The sequence below is a fragment of the Xiphophorus couchianus genome, chromosome 6 (assembly GCF_001444195.1).
Source record: "Xiphophorus couchianus chromosome 6, X_couchianus-1.0, whole genome shotgun sequence".
In the NCBI taxonomy this organism is placed as follows: Eukaryota; Metazoa; Chordata; class Actinopteri; order Cyprinodontiformes; family Poeciliidae; genus Xiphophorus; species Xiphophorus couchianus.
In genome coordinates, this window is record NC_040233.1 from 21,649,061 (window position 1) to 21,667,121 (window position 18,061).

The window sequence follows — 18,061 nt, forward strand, 5'->3', positions numbered from 1 at the left end:
TTTATATAACTGGAAATGAACTGAATCTTTTTTGTTTGTACAGTGCCATTTGCTCTAGAAATAAACTTAATTGAGGTGAATTAAAAAAATACACCTTGAGCTGTTAAGTTCAAGTTGTATTTGTTAAAGTTAACAAAACTTGTTAAAGTCCAAAAATTAAAGGTCTTGTAAATGGACGTGTTTGTAAAACTACACAAAATATATCCTTAAAACATTCCTCTTGCTTCTATAAATATCATGTCCCTATTATTTTTCTTAACCAAATTACGTGGACATTGTAATGTGAATGTGTAATGCTACTTGTGCTTCACTTGTACACTCAACAGACAGTAATAGAAAAGTTTTACACATGTCCCTTGTCACTGACAACACACAAGATGAAACTTCAATGTTCAAATCATCAACTATGACTAATACTCTCGCATTATAGATTTCAGGCTTCTCAAAATGGGCAGAGACTTTTTATTTTGTTTTAGGAAAAGTTTGACTTCACAGATTTTGCTTCAACACTGCCCCCTAGTGAAGAAAAATCAGATCTCTATCTGAAATCAGACAAGCCATACAGTACAAGTCTTCACGCTTGATGCTTTGTCTATGACAGCTGCATGTTGAAAATGTAGGACTGTGCACAAATACCATAAAGTTAAGCTCTCATATTTCATGTTTTCCATTTGACTCAGTTATTATCAAAGTAATAAGTATTACAATTTTTTGTAAATTTATCATATGCATAATAACATATGTTTGTGCATATGTTAGGTTGATTATGTATTTTACTAAACAGTCTTTTCAGGGTTTAGAAACATCATCTTATCTTCCCCTTTAAGAAAAAGCTGAGTACAGTAAACTTTAAACATGCATTTATCTTTAGGTTGATGACTACCTCATTCGAGACAGGTCTGGTGCACCATATGAAATATAAAACAGGATGGGGACACCGTTGACAGCCATGTCAGAAAGCATCAGTGAGGATGACAGGAGCAAAGAAGCTGGTCTGCGATGCTGACATCTCTGTAGCTAATCTGAGGATACAGGTCCGCACAGTTGCCAGACCGAAAGATGAAGGAGAGGTCAATAATTTAGCATCTGCAACGTGTTGAGGTTTGTCTAGTGCAAAAGTCTCCTTCAGCCATTTCTTTTGCGCTCATTGTCTGACCTACTGTTTTCCCTCATTCATTTAAAACGCCACAATGTCTAGGATACTTTCAGGTCTAATGTAATAAGGCACAAAGTATGTTTTTTAATGCTTTCTCTATGCATTTTTTTAAGCTAGAGGAACTAAATATATTGCAAGGGCTCAAATTACAAACTACATTTTATCCATTCTTAAACCTTTTATGTTCAATATTACATGTTTGTTCCCCTTCTCCCCCACAGCCCTTTCTCTTTCTATTAGGCTGTCAAGAGATCCTCATTTTTCTTAGCCATGTGCACCGTTGTCATGACAACTGGGATGAGCTGAATGTTCTGGCAGGTATCACCTTTGCAGTCTCACCTCTGGTGGCTGGCGCTCCAGTGTCACTGGTCCAGATCTGCTGACAGAAGCTCAGCAGTTGGGCCGGGAAGGTGGAGACGGAGAGACACCGAGAGAGAGAGGGAAAGAGAGAGAGGCTGATGGGACAGGAAGACAGGCAGCAGAGAGTGAGGAATTGTGAGGATGGAGGGATGAGGGGTGCCAGCACGGCACTGAGGTGAAACTGAAGTGGCTGCAACGTGATGGCGAGCAGTTGTCCCAGTGGAGTGGAAATACACAATGCAGGAAGGACATCTGCAGAAAGCACATTCTTCATTCAGGACACTCACTGACCCTTGACAGCTTAGAAGGGAGGGATTACAATATTATTACACACTTCCAGGAATGACCCAGCAAACTGGGTTAGGTTTTTAACCCCAAAAAAGGTTAAACTGGCAGACATGTAAAGAGTGGCTTTTATAAAAATAAAAAAAAAACAGAACTGGATTATTGAAGTGATACGTGGGTTTTAGTGAACATTCTGGTCACTGTTCTTGTCCAATCCCATGATGCTTCACATGTAAAACAGCAAGTTTTACATGTGAACTAACTGTGTATCAGAGCAATTTTAGATAAAAAGAAAAGTTATGTGGGAACATCAAGTTTTACATTCAACCAGGTTCTTAATTTTTAAAAGGTTGGAGGATAACAACAAATTGACTGTTCTTTCTCCATAGCAGTGGAGTTGACAAGTAAGATAAATATGCTGGTATTCATAATCAAATATAAAGATATTTACATCAACATTGATCTGGCAAAATCTAGGTTTTTAAATCACTAGGAGCTTATTAGTTTTGTGTTTGGCAATTTTTACTGATAATTTTATGCTGTAGGGTGAGAATGTGTTTAGTGGTTAAGAACAGGATGTCGTGCACTGAATTTTTAAAAATTATAGGAGGACGTAACTATATGACAACTTGTCATGATTCTAAAATTTAAAATCATGCATTATAGTAGTGTTCTTAAATGTTTTTAGGTGCAGGTGTGTCTTCTGTATTCTGCACAGGTGAGGTCAGGCTGTTCCTTCTCCCTGGCCTTTTAGTTTACAAATGAAAAGTGCATTTGGTGGTCACTTTAAATTTAGATGTTTTTAGTCACATTCTTCTTGATTGCTGATAGCCAATCAGCAATCAATTGATAACCAATAGAAAAATAATTGCAGGTGTGATCTAGCTTCCTTTTGAGCACATATTTAACATGGACCAGCTAACACAGATCAAGCTTAAAGGTGTAGCGAGATAACATATTTTGTTTGTTTGCATATTTTCAATAATCCACTTCCTTCTTTTTCCTACAATAAATCATTTTTGTTTGTATCTGTAGGACCAAATGTTTGGGCAAAACTATATAGCTCCTTTCCTAAGAGCAGTTTGGGTTTTAAAAAAAAAAAAACTAAATCATTTAGTCATAAATTTTTTTATCAAAACAGTTTTTATAACAGATTCAGCTATACTTCCTTTCAAATCTTCACTGGAAGACATGTATTCTTCCTTTACTTTATCATTAAGATTTTTCTTGTTTAAATTTTTGTCTAACCATTACATTGTTGTAATTTCTGTTCTTGCCTTTTAAAATGTGTGCTTTGATCATGTTGAATCAGGAGAGAAACTTTTAGTTTCAATACAAATTCATGCCACTAGGAGGCCCCGTCTCCTCAGGAATGTAGCTTGGTGCAGCTCCCATTTGTCTTAAACTTACAAGAGCCAGATATCATCTGCCAGTCTTAGAAAAGTTCCATACTTTAACAGGCAAATCATGCCAGTTATGTTGATAACATTCAAATTGAAAAAAATAATTACTTCTAAAAAAGCTCCATTCATTTTGAATATGATATTCTCTCTTCAGACGTTGGATACACTGACAATTACATTTATTTGATAGATCTTTTTTCTCCTGTTTAAAAAAAAAATCACTATTACGGTAGTTATGAAGGGCGACCTGTTCAGGATGTACCGACATCGCACCCTCCAGAAACCTTGCAATCCAAAAGCATGAATTGGGTTTAGATAGTGAATTTTCATTTTAAGAAGTATATTTCTTTCAAATTTTTAGGATGAAAAGCAAAAAAGTGACATATTTATACATGTAGATAGACAAATGCTGAGCTGCGTACTACAGCGTGAGGAATGCAGTTAATTTATGCTATGATTGAAACGAAATTGGATTTTATGTGTATTGTGATATGTAATGTCTGTGCACACATAAGTATAAATTGGGGATGTTGGATAAAAGTTGTTCCTTTTTATATAGGGTAGATGTCTTGGGCCAGGTAGATGTCTAAATTTAAATAAAAGCATTTCATGTTTTGTTCTTTATTGCAACATATATACGTCAATTAAAATGTTGACACGTATTAAAATACTTTAAACTCATTTTTAATATGTTTAATATATTTTCAGGTTCAAACAAAAACCATATCTGATAATACTGGCCTCTTGAATTCATCAAGTCAACAAGTTAAACAGTCTCACTTTTTTTGTGTGTGAGACTGTTGAAATAATACAAACTATTTCATATTGTTTTGTTCTCACTTTTTTATTGAACATTTGCACTCAGAAATATAGCAAATAAATTTGTGCCACTCTGAGGAATATTGCTGATAGATCAGTAAACATAAAATGATTAAATACTGACATTACATATCAAATCTTGGATTCAGCATGAATAGCAACAAAGGGGTCCTCGTCTAAGTTGCTGATCTTGAAGTGGGCGTGCCCATCATCACTAACAAGAATCTGCTTTCCAGTGCAGTTGTTGCCTTCCTTCTGACCAGAAATAACATCACAGTATGTGCCACCTGACATACCAGTGTTAAGGGTCACATTAAGGGTCCTAAAGGCAAATACAGGGTGACATTAGAGCAACCATAATATAATATGTAGTGTAGTATAACATTTTGTAAATTTCTTTGTCTTTCCTTCATCATTTCAGAATGGAAATGCACCTCAAATCAGAATAAATTTGAAAAGTTACTTTATTTCAGTAACTCTATTAGTGACATATTTCAAGTGTTCATTACAGTTCCTTTGGATGAATATGGCTTACAGCTAATGAAAGCCAAAACTGAAATGATTTGAGGAAAAGGCTTTTTCATGTCAGAGTAATGCCTGACTGTTCCCATTATAGTAGTTTTTCCAACAACAGAAGATAATTTTATGGATCCACTTTCAATCCAATTCTTATATATATATATATTGGTCTGCGAAGGAGTGGAAAAGCAGTACTTCAGTCCTTACCAGTCATCATTGTTAAAAACTATAAAACCACGATCACCACGTCCAAAGGCAACCTGGTTGCTCTGGTTATCCCACCAGTTGGTTTGAGGCTGTCCATTGACCACATTACGGAAAATTACCATATTTCTTCAAAGCAGATGTAAAATACATATATATAGAATTATTTACCATGTAAAACTTTCTTTGTATAATCTGTTAAAGTAAGCCAAATTTGGTCATGTTTTGGTGAAAGGTTGGCAGCTTCCTCTAAGAACTTACGTGATCTGACGCCATCTGTGCTCACACACCCATCCGTCTCCACATGTCTGATCTGGGTTAACAGAAACAGACTTGGTGGATCCATTAGTGTTGCTTGGAGGGCCCATCCAATCATTCTGATCCTATTGGTTTTGAAAAATAGGTGAAACATAAAAGTCTCTGGAAAACGCTTGATACTTAAAGGTTGGCAGACTTTACTTTTCCATTCACAAAGTTTCTGTTCCAGCTGTAGCTAGACATAACCCTGGTCACTCCATAGGGGTGAGCAAGCATGTACCCGACTGCCATCTTGTAGAGTCTGGAGTCCCAGAAAGTTATGATGGATGAGCCACCTGCCCCATGACCTCTCTGGTTATCGTGGTTATCAACAAAGACAACAGCATTGCCATCAGACATGAAGCTCCACCCTTCTCCCCAGGTCCTGGAAACAAGATATAGAAACATTGTAGACGATGAAAAAGATAAAAATAATAAAACAAAAACATTCTTTAAAAAATACCAGAAAATTTTTAGTCATGATATTACTGCAATAAACTATTTTAAGAGATATTTATTATTACTGTTTGCTGCTGTTAGGTGTGAGGTGTTACAAACTTTCCTCCATTCCCACAATTCCAATAACCTTGCAACTTCAGGTGAAGGTGGCAAATTAATGCATATAAACACATGCACAAAAACACAAATTATTTGAATGACTGGTACAAATACAGGTTTCTATTTCCGCATCATGGCCCAACTACCTTAATTCTGAATGCAGTCTTGATCGAGCACACAATTAGGATTTCATCTTAAGATATCCTTTCCTGCATGTGCCAGAACATAATTGCTCTAGTCCTTAGCAGAAACTGCTCATTTGCATAGCAAAACATATTTGTTCATCATCACAGCTGATTGACTTAAGAAGGAGTTGTACATCAATGCCATTTCAGAATCAAGAAAATTGTATTTAAAAGTTCATAAGGGGACATCAGGATTTTTAATGCTGGCAGATCTGCCAAAATAAACATACCTTGTGTAAAACAGTTTCTCTTCATCCCACTTTCTAAAGACTTTTCCTAATTTTGCACCATATTTGAACTCTGTCACTCTGCCCAGATGGACATACTCAGTGTAAGAGATGGCCTCACCTCCCAAATCAATAACCTAGGGCCAAGGGAAAAAGAAAAATTAACATGTACACCAGAAATGGTTCAGTCTGACTATCCCAAGTCACAAATACAACAAAACATTTAGATTTTCTCTTAAGAAATATGTTTTTGCTTATTTTGTTGAAACAAATACAAAACTCTAGGATACATCTGTTAAAGTCTCAGTAAAGTGTCAGTAATTTTTAGGGATGGATCATAAATGTCATGTTTTTATATTTTGCTAAATGTTTTAGACATCCCATAATTGTTTTCATGTGTACATCTGCTTCCTGAATTTTGCATGTCATCTTGTTTTCCCTCTTTTTCTTATGGTTCTTATTGCAGCCTGTTTTATGTCTTATGTGTTTATTTTAAACAAATAATATTGCTAGAGCTTACCCAGTCCATTGAAGAGTGAAGCTTTCATAAAAGTATCTTTTTTCTGGCAGCAGTATTTAAGATGCAAACCATTTGCATGCACTTTCTCACAATTTGAACTCACTTCATCTTGTGTTTGTACTCAAGACCTCAGGCTGCTGTCTCTTTGAAGATCTGATAAACTGAGTCAGTGATACTCTTATGTCCTAAGGAGTGTTTTTAAATGTGTGACAGTGAATCTTTCTTCCTAGCAACCTTTTATATTACACTGCTCTAGTAGACTAGAGTACTGTGATATTTAATTTATCTGAAACATTTAAGTTTGACAAAATATGCAAAAAAGATTAAATCTATGAGGAGGCAACTACTGTACTTTACACTACTTAGCCACAACACAAAACACAATATATACTATGTGACATTATTAAACATTTTAAATATCTCTTCATTTAAGAAAAAAAAAATCCATTACATAAATTTTACCTCCTGAAAGATGAAAGGTTTGGAATCCCTGGGAAACCACGTTGTGTTGAGGTTCTGAAGACGACCGTAAACATTTTCCAGGTCACCTGGCCACATGTGCTTGCAGGCATCCACTCGGAATCCAGCTACACCTAAATCAATTAGCTTGTTCATGTACTCAGCCACTTTGCCTCTGACGTAGTCTTTCTCCAAATCAAGGTCCAAAAGACTGACCAGACGGCAGTCTCGCACCTAAGACAACCAGTGCTTATGTTATTATTCCATCTAAAAGAACCTAATTAGTGTTAACAAAATAATATAGAATTGATCAACTTTATTGTATTAATGAAAGCTTAATAAATGTTTTGTATTTTAAAGTAAAATGTTCAAGCAGTTGTGTTAGTGACTAATATCCTGTCCTACACAACAGGATATTAGTCACTTTAAAATAGTAGATACTTAAAGTGGATATTTTAAATAGTTTTTTAATTGAAAAATGATTTAAGAATGTTTTACCTGAAAAATATCTCCATAGTTTTCTATGTCACCACTGCTCGTTCTGCATTTGTTCACACTGAAGTCCCAAGCCGAGTACGGGACGCTTGGAAAGTCCTTTTTGCTGGCACTGAACCAGCTTCCACATGAGGAGTGGTTTCCCTCTCCACCACCACTTCCACACATATGGTTGATGACAGCGTCCACATAAATATTAACCTGTTGGCAATATGTACAGTACAGACCAAAAGTTTGGACGCACAGTCGTGTCCAAACTTTTGGTCTGTACTGTATGTACAACAAATCGTGGCAATTTCTATAAATATCTTTCAACATGATTATACCTAATGATCTTAACTACTTACAATTCTTTAATTCTGAAGTGCCAAAACTCAGAAAATGGTAAAAATTCAATAACAATGTAGAAAATAATGCAACTAAAAGCTTTTGGTACTTATTTGTTGTGTTAATAATGGCTTAGGATCTATAACAAGGTGCTGCTTAAAATTGGCCTTTTTTCCAAAATTACCCCAACATTGTTGCATCTGATGATCATGTCTTTAAATTCCTCCTCACTGCCTGATCTGGAGCATAAATCGTAGCTGATTGGTTGGTATCTTTGCCACCATGGCCGCCATGGCTGGTCCAGAACAATGTGTTCGTTTGGAGGAGAAATCTGAGTGATAGACCCGAAATATACAAATTATGTATGTTTGACAATTTTTATCCTGAGGACACATGTAAACAATTACTTCAGATCACACACTGTTATTCAGCTCAACTCACCTGAACACCACCAAACCCTTTTGGAGCTAGAAAGCGTTCACATTCGGCAGCAATGTCAGACCAGCGCCACTCAAATAGGTGAACAATTGTTGTCCTTCCACGCTTAAAATGGGGGTTGTGCTGTGTGAGGCTGAGCCCAAACAGGGTTATTAAAATGAACAGCTTCATGTTACTGTAAAAAGAGAGAGACTGTATTCCATCTTCTGCCAACATATGCCAGTAACAAAACTAACAAAAGTAACACAAATTTTACATTAAACATTTTGTTTAACCTAGTTCTAACTATTTAGACACACTTCATAGGTCTTACCAGTTAGAGCACACCTGTTTAGACTGGCCCCATGTGTGTTTGAGCAAATAAAAAGCCAAAGCATGTCTGCAATTCAAATATAACCTTTTGCCCCTGTGAAAAACAGTAATCAAAGAAAAACATTAACTAAATTTGCTGATTTACTCTTGTTCTGAATTCTGCATTCTGTCCTTTATAATGTACCAACTTGTTTTAAAAAGCTGACTTTTGTCACACATTTAAAATGCTAATTTAGTGTAGATTTGCTTTACTATGGACAGTGTCTGCTGAAATACTCAAAAGAATGAGGTTTCTGCTTATTTGTTTTTCTACATAAACTACACACCAGGGCCAAGTGAGGACACTACAAATCTTTTTCATTGTTTCTTGTTGACAGTCTAGTGACCTACGTACCAGTTCTGAAGCCTTTACCTTTCAGTCCTTTGTGAGGTGTGATTAGAGAATACTGGACTATCTAGTGAGTCATTTTAAGAGGAAGGCCCCTGTGGTTCTGTGTAGCAGTAATACAACTCCCCTGACAAGACAAGTTGCTGACATATCTAAGCAATCCTCATTTCAAAGGAATAGCTTTATTGTCCTACAGTCACTCAGGCAAAGAGTAAATGTCACCAAACATAAATGAGTCCTTCAATGATCTTCATTGCTCATGCATGATATAAACTTGATTTCAAGATTTGGATTTCTATGGAGAATTAACACATTAGGTATTTTTAACCTGATAATTTATTTTAAACACTGGGGGTCATACTTGTCAGGGTCTGGTGTAGGAAATATGTGCATCATGACACAATCACAGCAAGTAGCCTTACAAATCTCATTGGATCTTCGACATATATATGACTGATATACTGGATATGACCATTCAGTCTCTTGCAAACACAAAATGTGAACTCTATCAAAGTCATTGAAGAGCTTGGTTTCCATTTTAATGTGTCATCAAGGCATCACGAGTGTCACAACATGTATAATTTTAAACAGCTATAAAAAGATGAAAGAGCAACAACAACAAAAAAAAACAATCCATATTTAGGATTTCATGCAACTTTATTTAGGATTTCATGCAACTGTATTTGGAGTTAACAGTTTACAGCTTGGAGTCAGCATGGATAGCAATAAAAGGATCTTCCTCTGTATTGCTGATGTAGAAGTTGGCGCGGCCATCACTTCCAACTTGGACCTGCTTTCCGGTGCACCCACTTCCTTGCTTCTCACCCGAAATGACGTCACAGTAGGTTCCACCAGGCAAACCAGTATTCAGGGTTACATCTAGGGCCCTGCAGTTTACAAATGGGGCACATATTATTTTAAGCAATGTGCAAACTGATTCACTTTTAAAGAAGACAATGATCTAAAAAACTTGACATACAGTTTACAGGAAAGTACAAGTTTTTAGTCTCATAAAAAGCTTACCAGTCATCATTGTTAAAAACTATGAAACCACGGTTACCGCGTCCAAAGGCAACCTGGTTGCTCTGGTTGTCCCACCAGTTGGCATGAGGCTGTCCATTGACCACATTACGGAAAATGACCATGTTCCTTGAAAGAACAAATTTTTATTTAATCCATTTGATCGTCAGAAATCTAATCATGCTATGGAATGTAACATGTTCTGTGAACCCACTTGATCTGACGCCATCTATGCTCACACACCCATCCGTCTCCACAGGTCTGGTCAGGGTTGATTGGAACAGGCTTGGTGGATCCATCACCATTACTGGGAGGGCCAATCCAATCATTCTGATCCTATAATCATCAACACAGACAACTCAAAACATGTTTCAAAGATGTTATATTATGTTTTTAATTTTCTAAACAAAACAAAGGCAAACCTGTCCATTCACGATGTTACGGTCCCAGCGGTAGCTTGACATCACTCTGGCCTGTCCATAAGGATGAGCCAGCATGTAGGCCACAGCCATCTTGTGGAGTCTGGCGTCCCAGAAGGTAACAATGGAGGCACCACCAGCACCGTGACCTCTCTGGTTGTCGTGATTGTCAACAAAGACAAGAGCATTGCCATCAGCCATGAATCCCCAACCTTCTCCCCAGTTCCTGGACACATGAACACATCATATCTATATTGGGGAATCCATTGGTGAAATACATATAGAAATAATTAAACATTAATGTCAAAATTATTTCTGGATTTAGACTGACATACAAATTAAATCACTGATATTTTGATGTTCAGTAACTTTTAGACACCACAAAATTTGTCGACATACTTGGTGAAAGAAAGCTTCTCCCCATTCCACTTTCTGAAGACAGTTCCCAGTTTGGCACCATATTTGAATTCAGTCACTCTTCCCAGATGGACATACTCCTGAGCTGAGATGGCCTCACCTCCAAGATCAATTACCTACGTGTGATAGTCATACATAAATCCAGTGGAGCAATAGTAAAGCTGTCTGGCTATTAGAAAGGATATTTTTATGTGAAATTTGTGTAATTTTCTAGTTTACCTCCTGGAAGATAAAAGCCCTGGCACCACTTGGAAACCATTTGGTGTTAAGGTTGTTGAGACGACGGTAGATGGAATCCACGTCACCAGGCCACATGTGCTTGCTAGCATCCACTCTAAATCCAGCCACACCCATGTCAATAAGCTTGTTCATGAAGTCAGCCACTTTGCCCCTGACGTATTCTTTCTCAAGGGCAAGATCCAGCAGACCAACCAGACGACAGTCGCGCACCTACAAGTAAGCAACCAGTCACAATAAAACAAATGGAAATAATTACGCTGATTGGAGGATCATTAATATATATAAAGTTATATTGTTGTTGTCTTCTTTTTTCGGCACTAATTACCTGATAGGGATCGCTGTAGTTCTCAATTTCACCACTACCAGTCTTGCATTTATTGTCATTGAAGTCCATATAAGAGTATGGGACGCTTGGAAAGTCCTCTTTGCTTGCACTGAACCAGCTGCCACAGGAAGAATGGGTTCCCTCTCCACCACCAGATCCGCACATGTGGTTGATGACAGCATCCACATAGATGTTGACCTGTGAGTAGACACAAGCGTTATGAAACCCTAAGCCCACTACTCTTTGATCAAAGCCCCTGTAGTCAAGCATGCTACTATACACACAGACCATAAAGAAGTGTATTTTACCCCAACATTGTTGCATCTGGTGATCATGTCCCCGAGTTCAGCCTCATTGCCAGATCTTGAGCACAGATTATAACCAATTGGCTGGTATCTTTGCCACCAGGGCCTCCAGGGACTGCTCACAAGAATGTGTTCATTTGGTGGAGAAATCTGAGCAACACAATAGACAAATATTAACTTATCACTTGTAACTTGTCACATTAAAACACAAACTCTCAAAAAACAAAAAGAATTTCTAAAGGAGCATTTAAGGGAGTACTTTTGAGCAGCTTCAGTTTAGTCAAACAGCTAGATGTATTACCAAATGCTTGAGAATATTTATATTGGTTGAAGTGCAAGTGAGAAATTTCTTTGAAAACATGTCATGCTAAATTCTTGAACTGATATAAATCAGTGTGTTTTATAATAAAGCACATGGATAATATGGAAATCAAACTGTCTCATGTTATCACATTCAGTAATAACCAGATATGTCCAGATTTAAATTGAATCATTTTAACAATCCATAGTTAGACTCAAATCTAAATCTGTAAAATCTGTATAAAAATTTAACATGAAAACTAGTTTTGCAAACAGGTCTGCACAATCCAGTTGCTCTTTGCAAAGTTGGTTTGGGTTTTTTCCTTGGGGTAACTGGCTCAGTGGACAAGATAGTCTTGCAATTGTAATGTTGTGGATTTGACCCCAACTTTCAAATGCTGATGTGCCCCCTTCTGCTGTATCGGTGTATGATTAGGTGAATGTGGTTCTAGTGTGATTAATATGTAAAGTGTGATGCAGCGTAAATTCTGCCCATTTATCATTTTCGAAGCTGCAGTGATAGACAGATGGCTGAATATGGGAAATTCACCAAGTTAACTGTTAAAGTGAAAAAGTTTAAGTTTAATATCCTGGAGTAAAATCAAAAGGACGAAACATATTGCCCTTTGCATCTTTTGGAGCAATATTAACATATGAGCACTGTAATGACGGAGTCAGATTAAAAAAAGCTATTTTTCCGTCATCTGCTTCTAATGGACAAAATATTGGGTCAAATGCATGATGCGTTATATGTCCAGAAATTTTGTACATGTCATACTAGTATAAGTACACAAATTATTTTTGGACAAGATTACAAGCTAGCAGAGAACTTGTCTAAGTCATAATGTAATGAATCCGAAAAAGGATTATAGGATTATAGGAACTCAAAGCTAATCATGGCCCCATACTTCACTTGGTTGTGTTTGTAAAAGTTCTCTTGAAAAGCAGTGGCCACATCAACAAAGATAGTTGGACATTTAAGGTGCATCAAGCACCTGTCATTGCCAAGGTGTCTGTAAATGACATTAATTTAAATAACTTTGTTGAATTTGTTTAGTATCCAAGCCTGTGCTGTAAAAAATAAAATAAAATAAAAAATCCAGGTGTTTGGGTTGAGTCAAAGGCAAATACTTAATCTTAAATGACTTTGAATGGGATCAGCAATAAAGAAATCTTTGTCAGGAGATTTCCAGCAATAACTGTTAAACATAACCATCCAGAAAAGCAGTTGCCAATTTTTTTTATTGTGAATATTTTTTGTCCTGCAATATCATTAAACGCATCATTTACAGACATTAGTTCAAGCAGACATACCTGAACACCCCCGAAGCCATTAGGACCCAAATAGCGCTCACACTCTGCAGCGATATCAGCCCAGCGCCACTCAAACAGATGGACGATGGCAGTCCTTCCGCTTTTGAGGTGGGGATTGTGCTGAGCAAGGCTCAGGCCAAACAGAGCGACTAGAATGAGAAACTTCATGTCTTTCCCTAATGAGAGAGAAAACTGCACTCACTCTCTGCCTTTTCTTGTGTGTATTTATAGCAGTTTAGCTCATGCCTGGATAACACGGAGATAAGGAATTATTGCTGTTGTGGTTAAACAGGTGCTTCTTTCTCACAACTTGGTGACATAAGTACTTGACCTATCTTTTTTCTAGGATGTTTAAACAAAATACATCAGTATTTGTTTAGGGTTGTATAAGCACACTTTAAGACATTTTCCCCTCCTATGTGGCTAAAGTGTGAATGTCCTTGAGGTTATAGTAATTATCAAATTTTCTATCATGCTTGGCAGTTATGTTGTTTCATCTTTTTTATGTTTGTTTTGAATTTCATTAACAGTGACTTGGCACAGTAAAAAAAATGGCCTTGTTTTGAAATGCCCCAATAAGGTTTTCACATTGTGCTTTCTCACAAGCAAATTTTAGGTTAGCAAATGTAAATCCTTATAAAGCCAGTGGAGATATGCAGTAAGGTCATCATTATTTTTATATAAAAAGTATATGTTGACAACTTTTGACATATTTTTGACATATACTAAATTGTGTTTTGTCAAGAGGAAGATAAACAACAACAATCCTATCAATGCAGACCTGCTAAAACATACTGAGTGAAACTGGGATACCTCAACATCTCAGCAAAGCCTCGTCTTCTTTGCCTATATTCACAGATATTGCTGTAGTCTGCTTTGTACTGGGAAGTGGTCAGCCTCAAGAAATGTAGTTAAACCCCTTGGTATGTAAATGGTGGAGCACCTTTGTATTGACAGACATTTTTAAAGATATTTTATTGACTGTGTGGTCTGAAACCTGCATGTTTCATCTAAAATTTTACGTAATTCCGTGCATATGGAACAGCATTATTTTGAGCTCAACAATGTGGTTTGTGTGCTGATATACAGGTAAAAGCCAGTAAATTAGAATAATTTGAAAAACTTGATTTATTTCAGTAATTGCATTCAAAAGGTGTAACTTGTACATTATATTTATTCATTGCACACAGACTGATGCATTCAAATGTTTATTTCATTTAATTTTGATGATTTGAAGTGGCAACAAATGAAAATCCAAAATTCCGTGTGTCACAAAATTAGAATATTACTTAAGGCTAATACAAAAAAGGGATTTTTTAGAAATGTTGGCCAACTGAAAAGTATGAAAATCAAAAATATGAGCATGTACAATACTCAATACTTGGTTGGAGCTCCTTTTGCCTCAATTACTGCATTAATGCGGCGTGGCATGGAGTCGATGAGTTTCTGGCACTGCTCAGGTGTTATGAGAGCCCAGGTTGCTCTGATAGTGGCCTTCAACTCTTCTGCATTTTTGGGTCTGGCATTCTGCATCTTCCTTTTCACAATACCCCACAGATTTTCTATGGGGCTAAGGTCAGGGGAGTTGGCTGGCCAATTTAGAACAGAAATACCATGGTCCGTAAACCAGGCACGGGTAGATTTTGCGCTGTGTGCAGGCGCCAAGTCCTGTTGGAACCTGAAATCTCCATCTCCATAGAGCAGGTCAGCAGCAGGAAGCATGAAGTGCTCTAAAACTTGCTGGTAGACTGCTGCGTTGACCCTGGATCTCAGGAAACAAAGTGGACCGACACCAGCAGATGACATGGCACCCCAAACCATCACTGATGGTGGAAACTTTACACTAGACTTCAGGCAACGTGGATCCTGTGCCTCTCCTGTCTTCCTCCAGACTCTGGGACCTCGATTTCCAAAGGAAATGCAAAATTTGCTTTCGTCAGAAAACATGACCCAGGTGAGACGCTTTTCGCGCTGTTTCTTGGTCAACAGTGGCTTGACACGAGGTATGCAGCAGTTGAAACCCATGTCTTTCAAGCGTCTCTTGGTGGTGGATCTTGAAGCACTGACTCCAGCAGCTGTCCACTCCTTGTGAACCTCCCCCACATTTTTGAATGGGTTTTTTTTCACAATCTTGACTAGGGCGCGGTGATCCCTATCGCTTGTACACTTTTTCTGACCACAGTTTTTCCTTCCCTTTGCCTCTCTATTAATGTGTTTGGACACAGAGCTCTGAGAACAGCCAGCCTCTTCAGCAATAACCTTTTGTGTCTTTCCCTCCTTGTGCAATGTGTCGATGGTCGCCTTTTGGACAGCTGTCAAATCTGAAGTCTTCCCCATGTTTGTGTAGGCTTCAGAACTGGACTGAGAGACCATTTAAAGCCCTTTGCAGGTGTTTTGAGTTAATCAGCTGATTAGTTTGTGGCACCAGGTGTCTTCAAAATTTAACCCTTACACAATATTCTAATTTTGTGACACACGGAATTTTGGATTTTCATTTGTTGCCACTTCAAATCATCAAAATTAAATGTAATAAACATTTGAATGCATCAGTCTGTGTGCAATGAATAAATATGATGTACAAGTTACACCTTTTGAATGCAATTACTGAAATAAATCAAGTTTTTCAAAATATTCTAATTTACTGGCTTTTACCTGTAGTATTCTAATCTTGAATGTCATGTTTTCATTGGTTGTGTGAAGAAAATTATCATAATTAACAAAGAAATCTTAAAATCAGCATACTGTCTGTTAGTCTAAATTTTCTCAGTGATTTGAGTTTCTGAAATAAATAAATCCTTCAACAATATTATTTATGAAATACGATTGTATTTCTATGTATGTATGGGTGTATGTGTGTGTGTATATGAATGTCTGTGTGTGTATCTGTCCATATCAGTGTGTCTCTCTAGCTGGTCACTGTTCAAAATACGTACATTTGCTAAATGGATCATTCTTCATTCCCAACAGTGAAATTCATGTGAAAGAATTTAGTTGCAAGTTAGGTAATCTGACTTGTTTGCTTTGTATCCGGAGAAAAAAAGTAGAGTTGTGTAAATTAGGCAGGAAGCCAAAAATGTTATGCAAAGAAAAATGTTGCATAATGTCCACAACACTGACCTTGAAAGAATTCAGGCGTTAACCGATGGGAGGCCTCCAGGAGAGGGACTTACTTATTTATTTCAGTTCAATTTATTTATAGTTTATTGTAGCTTTACACTCATAGGTCTTCTCAAAACACTTAACAAATATAAGTAAGCTGACATTGCAGCTTCATGGCATAAAATAGGCTTGTAAATTCCAGAATGACAATGCTTTTCCTTTTTCTGTGTTGAAGCTTTTATTAAAAGATTTGCTTCATCCCATCTGCTTCCTCTTAGAGCCCACTCCAGCCGCTGTGACCACCTCCCACAGCGAGCATGCCAAGCTAACATCTGACCTGCCTTTCTGAGTTTCGTTCTGGGTCACTGCCACCAGTGAGTCTTCAGGTCATGCGTGTGTGAAGTAAAACACAAGGTTTAGACACAGCTGTGTCCGTGTGGACAATGTGTAGTGACACAAAAAGTCTAGAAAAGAAAAAATAATCTACAGTTGGTGGGCAGATTTTACGCCAAGTTTTGGATATGCCATGCAAACTTGTTTGTTTCATAGATCAGGCAGAAATAACATTTCAGTCTTCTGGAAGGAAGACTGTTCCTTCCAGAACAGTCTTCATGTTTTTGTGTCTTTATTTGGCATAATTGCAAGTAATAGCCTGGAATTAGCATGGATGGCAATAATAAATAAACAGCTATAAAGAGATGGAAGAACAATGACGAAAAACCCAATCCATAATTAAGATTTTATGCAACTTTATTTGGAGTTAGCAGTTTACAGTTTGGAGTCAGCATGGATAGCAATCAAAGGATCTTCCTCTGTATTGCTGATGTAGAAGTGCTGCCATCGCTTCCAACCTGAATCTTCTTTCCGGTGCACCCACTTCCTTGCTTCTGGCCCAAAATGACGTCACAGTAGGTTCCACCGGGCAAACCAGTGTTCAGGGTTACATCTAGGGCCCTGCAGTTTAAAAATGGGGCACATATTATTTTAAGCAATGTTCAAACTGATTCACTTTTAAAGAAGAAGACAATGATCTAAAAAACTTGACCTTGCATACTGAAGTATGGCTTACCCCAACATTGTTGCATCTGGTGATCATGCCCATGAGTTCGGCTTCGCTGCCAGATCTGGAGCAGAAGTTGTAGCTGGTTGGCTGATATCTCTGCCACCAGGGTCTCCATGGATTGTTCAGCACAAGATGTTTATTTGGAGGGGAAATCTAAGGAGCATAATGGATAAATATCAGTACTGGTCACATTTAAACACTAACTCTGTACAGCTAGAACACAATTCATTGAAAGAAGTGTTTAGGGCAGTACACATGAGAGGCTCTTCAGAAAAGCTCAGACAGATCATGGAATATCTATATAAATATCTTTATAACAAAGAAGTTGAAAAACTGTACCCAGCATAAAGTTCTTCTTTTGTTTGAATACTTCACATCTTTAATGTTCCCACAATTTCAAGTAATAGTGACAGGACCAGTGCAGTCCTCAACTCTTACAAAGCTATCTAACCTAGGTTAGCAAAATACATTTCATAAATTGTTTAACCACTGGAGGGAGCAAGAGACTACAAACTAATTTAAAAGACATTTCAAATATTCTTTCTTTGGACATCAGGGAACCCTACCCCTATAAAACTTCCCGAAAGCACACTTTATCTGCTGCTAT

The 18,061-nt window shown here is 37.4% G+C and overlaps 2 protein-coding genes across 7 annotated transcripts; both read right to left on the reverse strand.

Moving 5' to 3' along the window:
• Positions 1 to 1,424: 1,424 nt before the first annotated feature.
• Positions 1,425 to 17,495, reverse strand: LOC114147188 (alpha-amylase 1-like). Of its 6 annotated transcripts, XM_028021769.1 has the most exons (10): positions 8,566 to 8,634; positions 8,256 to 8,427; positions 7,999 to 8,145; positions 7,491 to 7,688; positions 6,996 to 7,226; positions 6,017 to 6,150; positions 5,206 to 5,428; positions 5,008 to 5,129; positions 4,750 to 4,875; positions 4,030 to 4,345 (listed from the first exon to the last, which is right to left on the reverse strand). In XM_028021769.1, the coding sequence occupies exons 2-10, from the start codon at positions 8,421 to 8,423 to the stop codon at positions 4,156 to 4,158; spliced, it is 1,539 nt and encodes a 512-aa protein (XP_027877570.1). In that variant the 5' UTR covers positions 8,424 to 8,427; positions 8,566 to 8,634; the 3' UTR covers positions 4,030 to 4,155. The 6 variants fall into 6 exon arrangements, with proteins under 6 accessions (XP_027877573.1, XP_027877572.1, XP_027877570.1 ...); XM_028021772.1 differs by lacking the exons at positions 4,030 to 4,345; positions 4,750 to 4,875 and adding an exon at positions 1,425 to 1,768 and having other exon boundaries at positions 5,285 to 5,428; XM_028021771.1 differs by lacking the exons at positions 4,030 to 4,345; positions 4,750 to 4,875 and adding an exon at positions 1,504 to 1,768.
• Positions 9,591 to 13,503, reverse strand: LOC114147187 (pancreatic alpha-amylase-like). The gene is made up of 9 exons (XM_028021768.1): positions 13,293 to 13,503; positions 11,682 to 11,828; positions 11,374 to 11,571; positions 11,028 to 11,258; positions 10,791 to 10,924; positions 10,395 to 10,617; positions 10,187 to 10,308; positions 9,976 to 10,101; positions 9,591 to 9,839 (listed from the first exon to the last, which is right to left on the reverse strand). The coding sequence occupies exons 1-9, from the start codon at positions 13,458 to 13,460 to the stop codon at positions 9,650 to 9,652; spliced, it is 1,539 nt and encodes a 512-aa protein (XP_027877569.1). The 5' UTR covers positions 13,461 to 13,503; the 3' UTR covers positions 9,591 to 9,649.
• Positions 17,496 to 18,061: the final 566 nt, after the last annotated feature.

What these genes read in the sequence shown, in the direction of transcription:
- LOC114147187 (XM_028021768.1), bottom strand. Translation starts at nt 13,460, where the DNA reads ATGAAGTTTCTCATTCTAGTCGCTCTGTTTGGCCTGAGCCTTGCTCAG. An exon ending in ATGGCTTCGGGGGTGTTCAG is followed by an intron (nt 11,829 to 13,292) that starts GTATGTCTGCTT and finishes TGTGTTGCTCAG; the next exon opens with ATTTCTCCACCAAATGAACA. An exon ending in CATAGATGGCGTCAGATCAA is followed by an intron (nt 10,102 to 10,186) that starts GTGGGTTCACAG and finishes TGTTCTTTCAAG; the next exon opens with GAACATGGTCATTTTCCGTA.
- LOC114147188 (XM_028021769.1), bottom strand. Translation starts at nt 8,423, where the DNA reads ATGAAGCTGTTCATTTTAATAACCCTGTTTGGGCTCAGCCTCACACAG. An exon ending in TCAGATGCAACAATGTTGGG is followed by an intron (nt 7,689 to 7,998) that starts GTAATTTTGGAA and finishes TATTGCCAACAG; the next exon opens with GTTAATATTTATGTGGACGC. An exon ending in CACAGATGGCGTCAGATCAC is followed by an intron (nt 4,876 to 5,007) that starts GTAAGTTCTTAG and finishes TCTGCTTTGAAG; the next exon opens with AAATATGGTAATTTTCCGTA.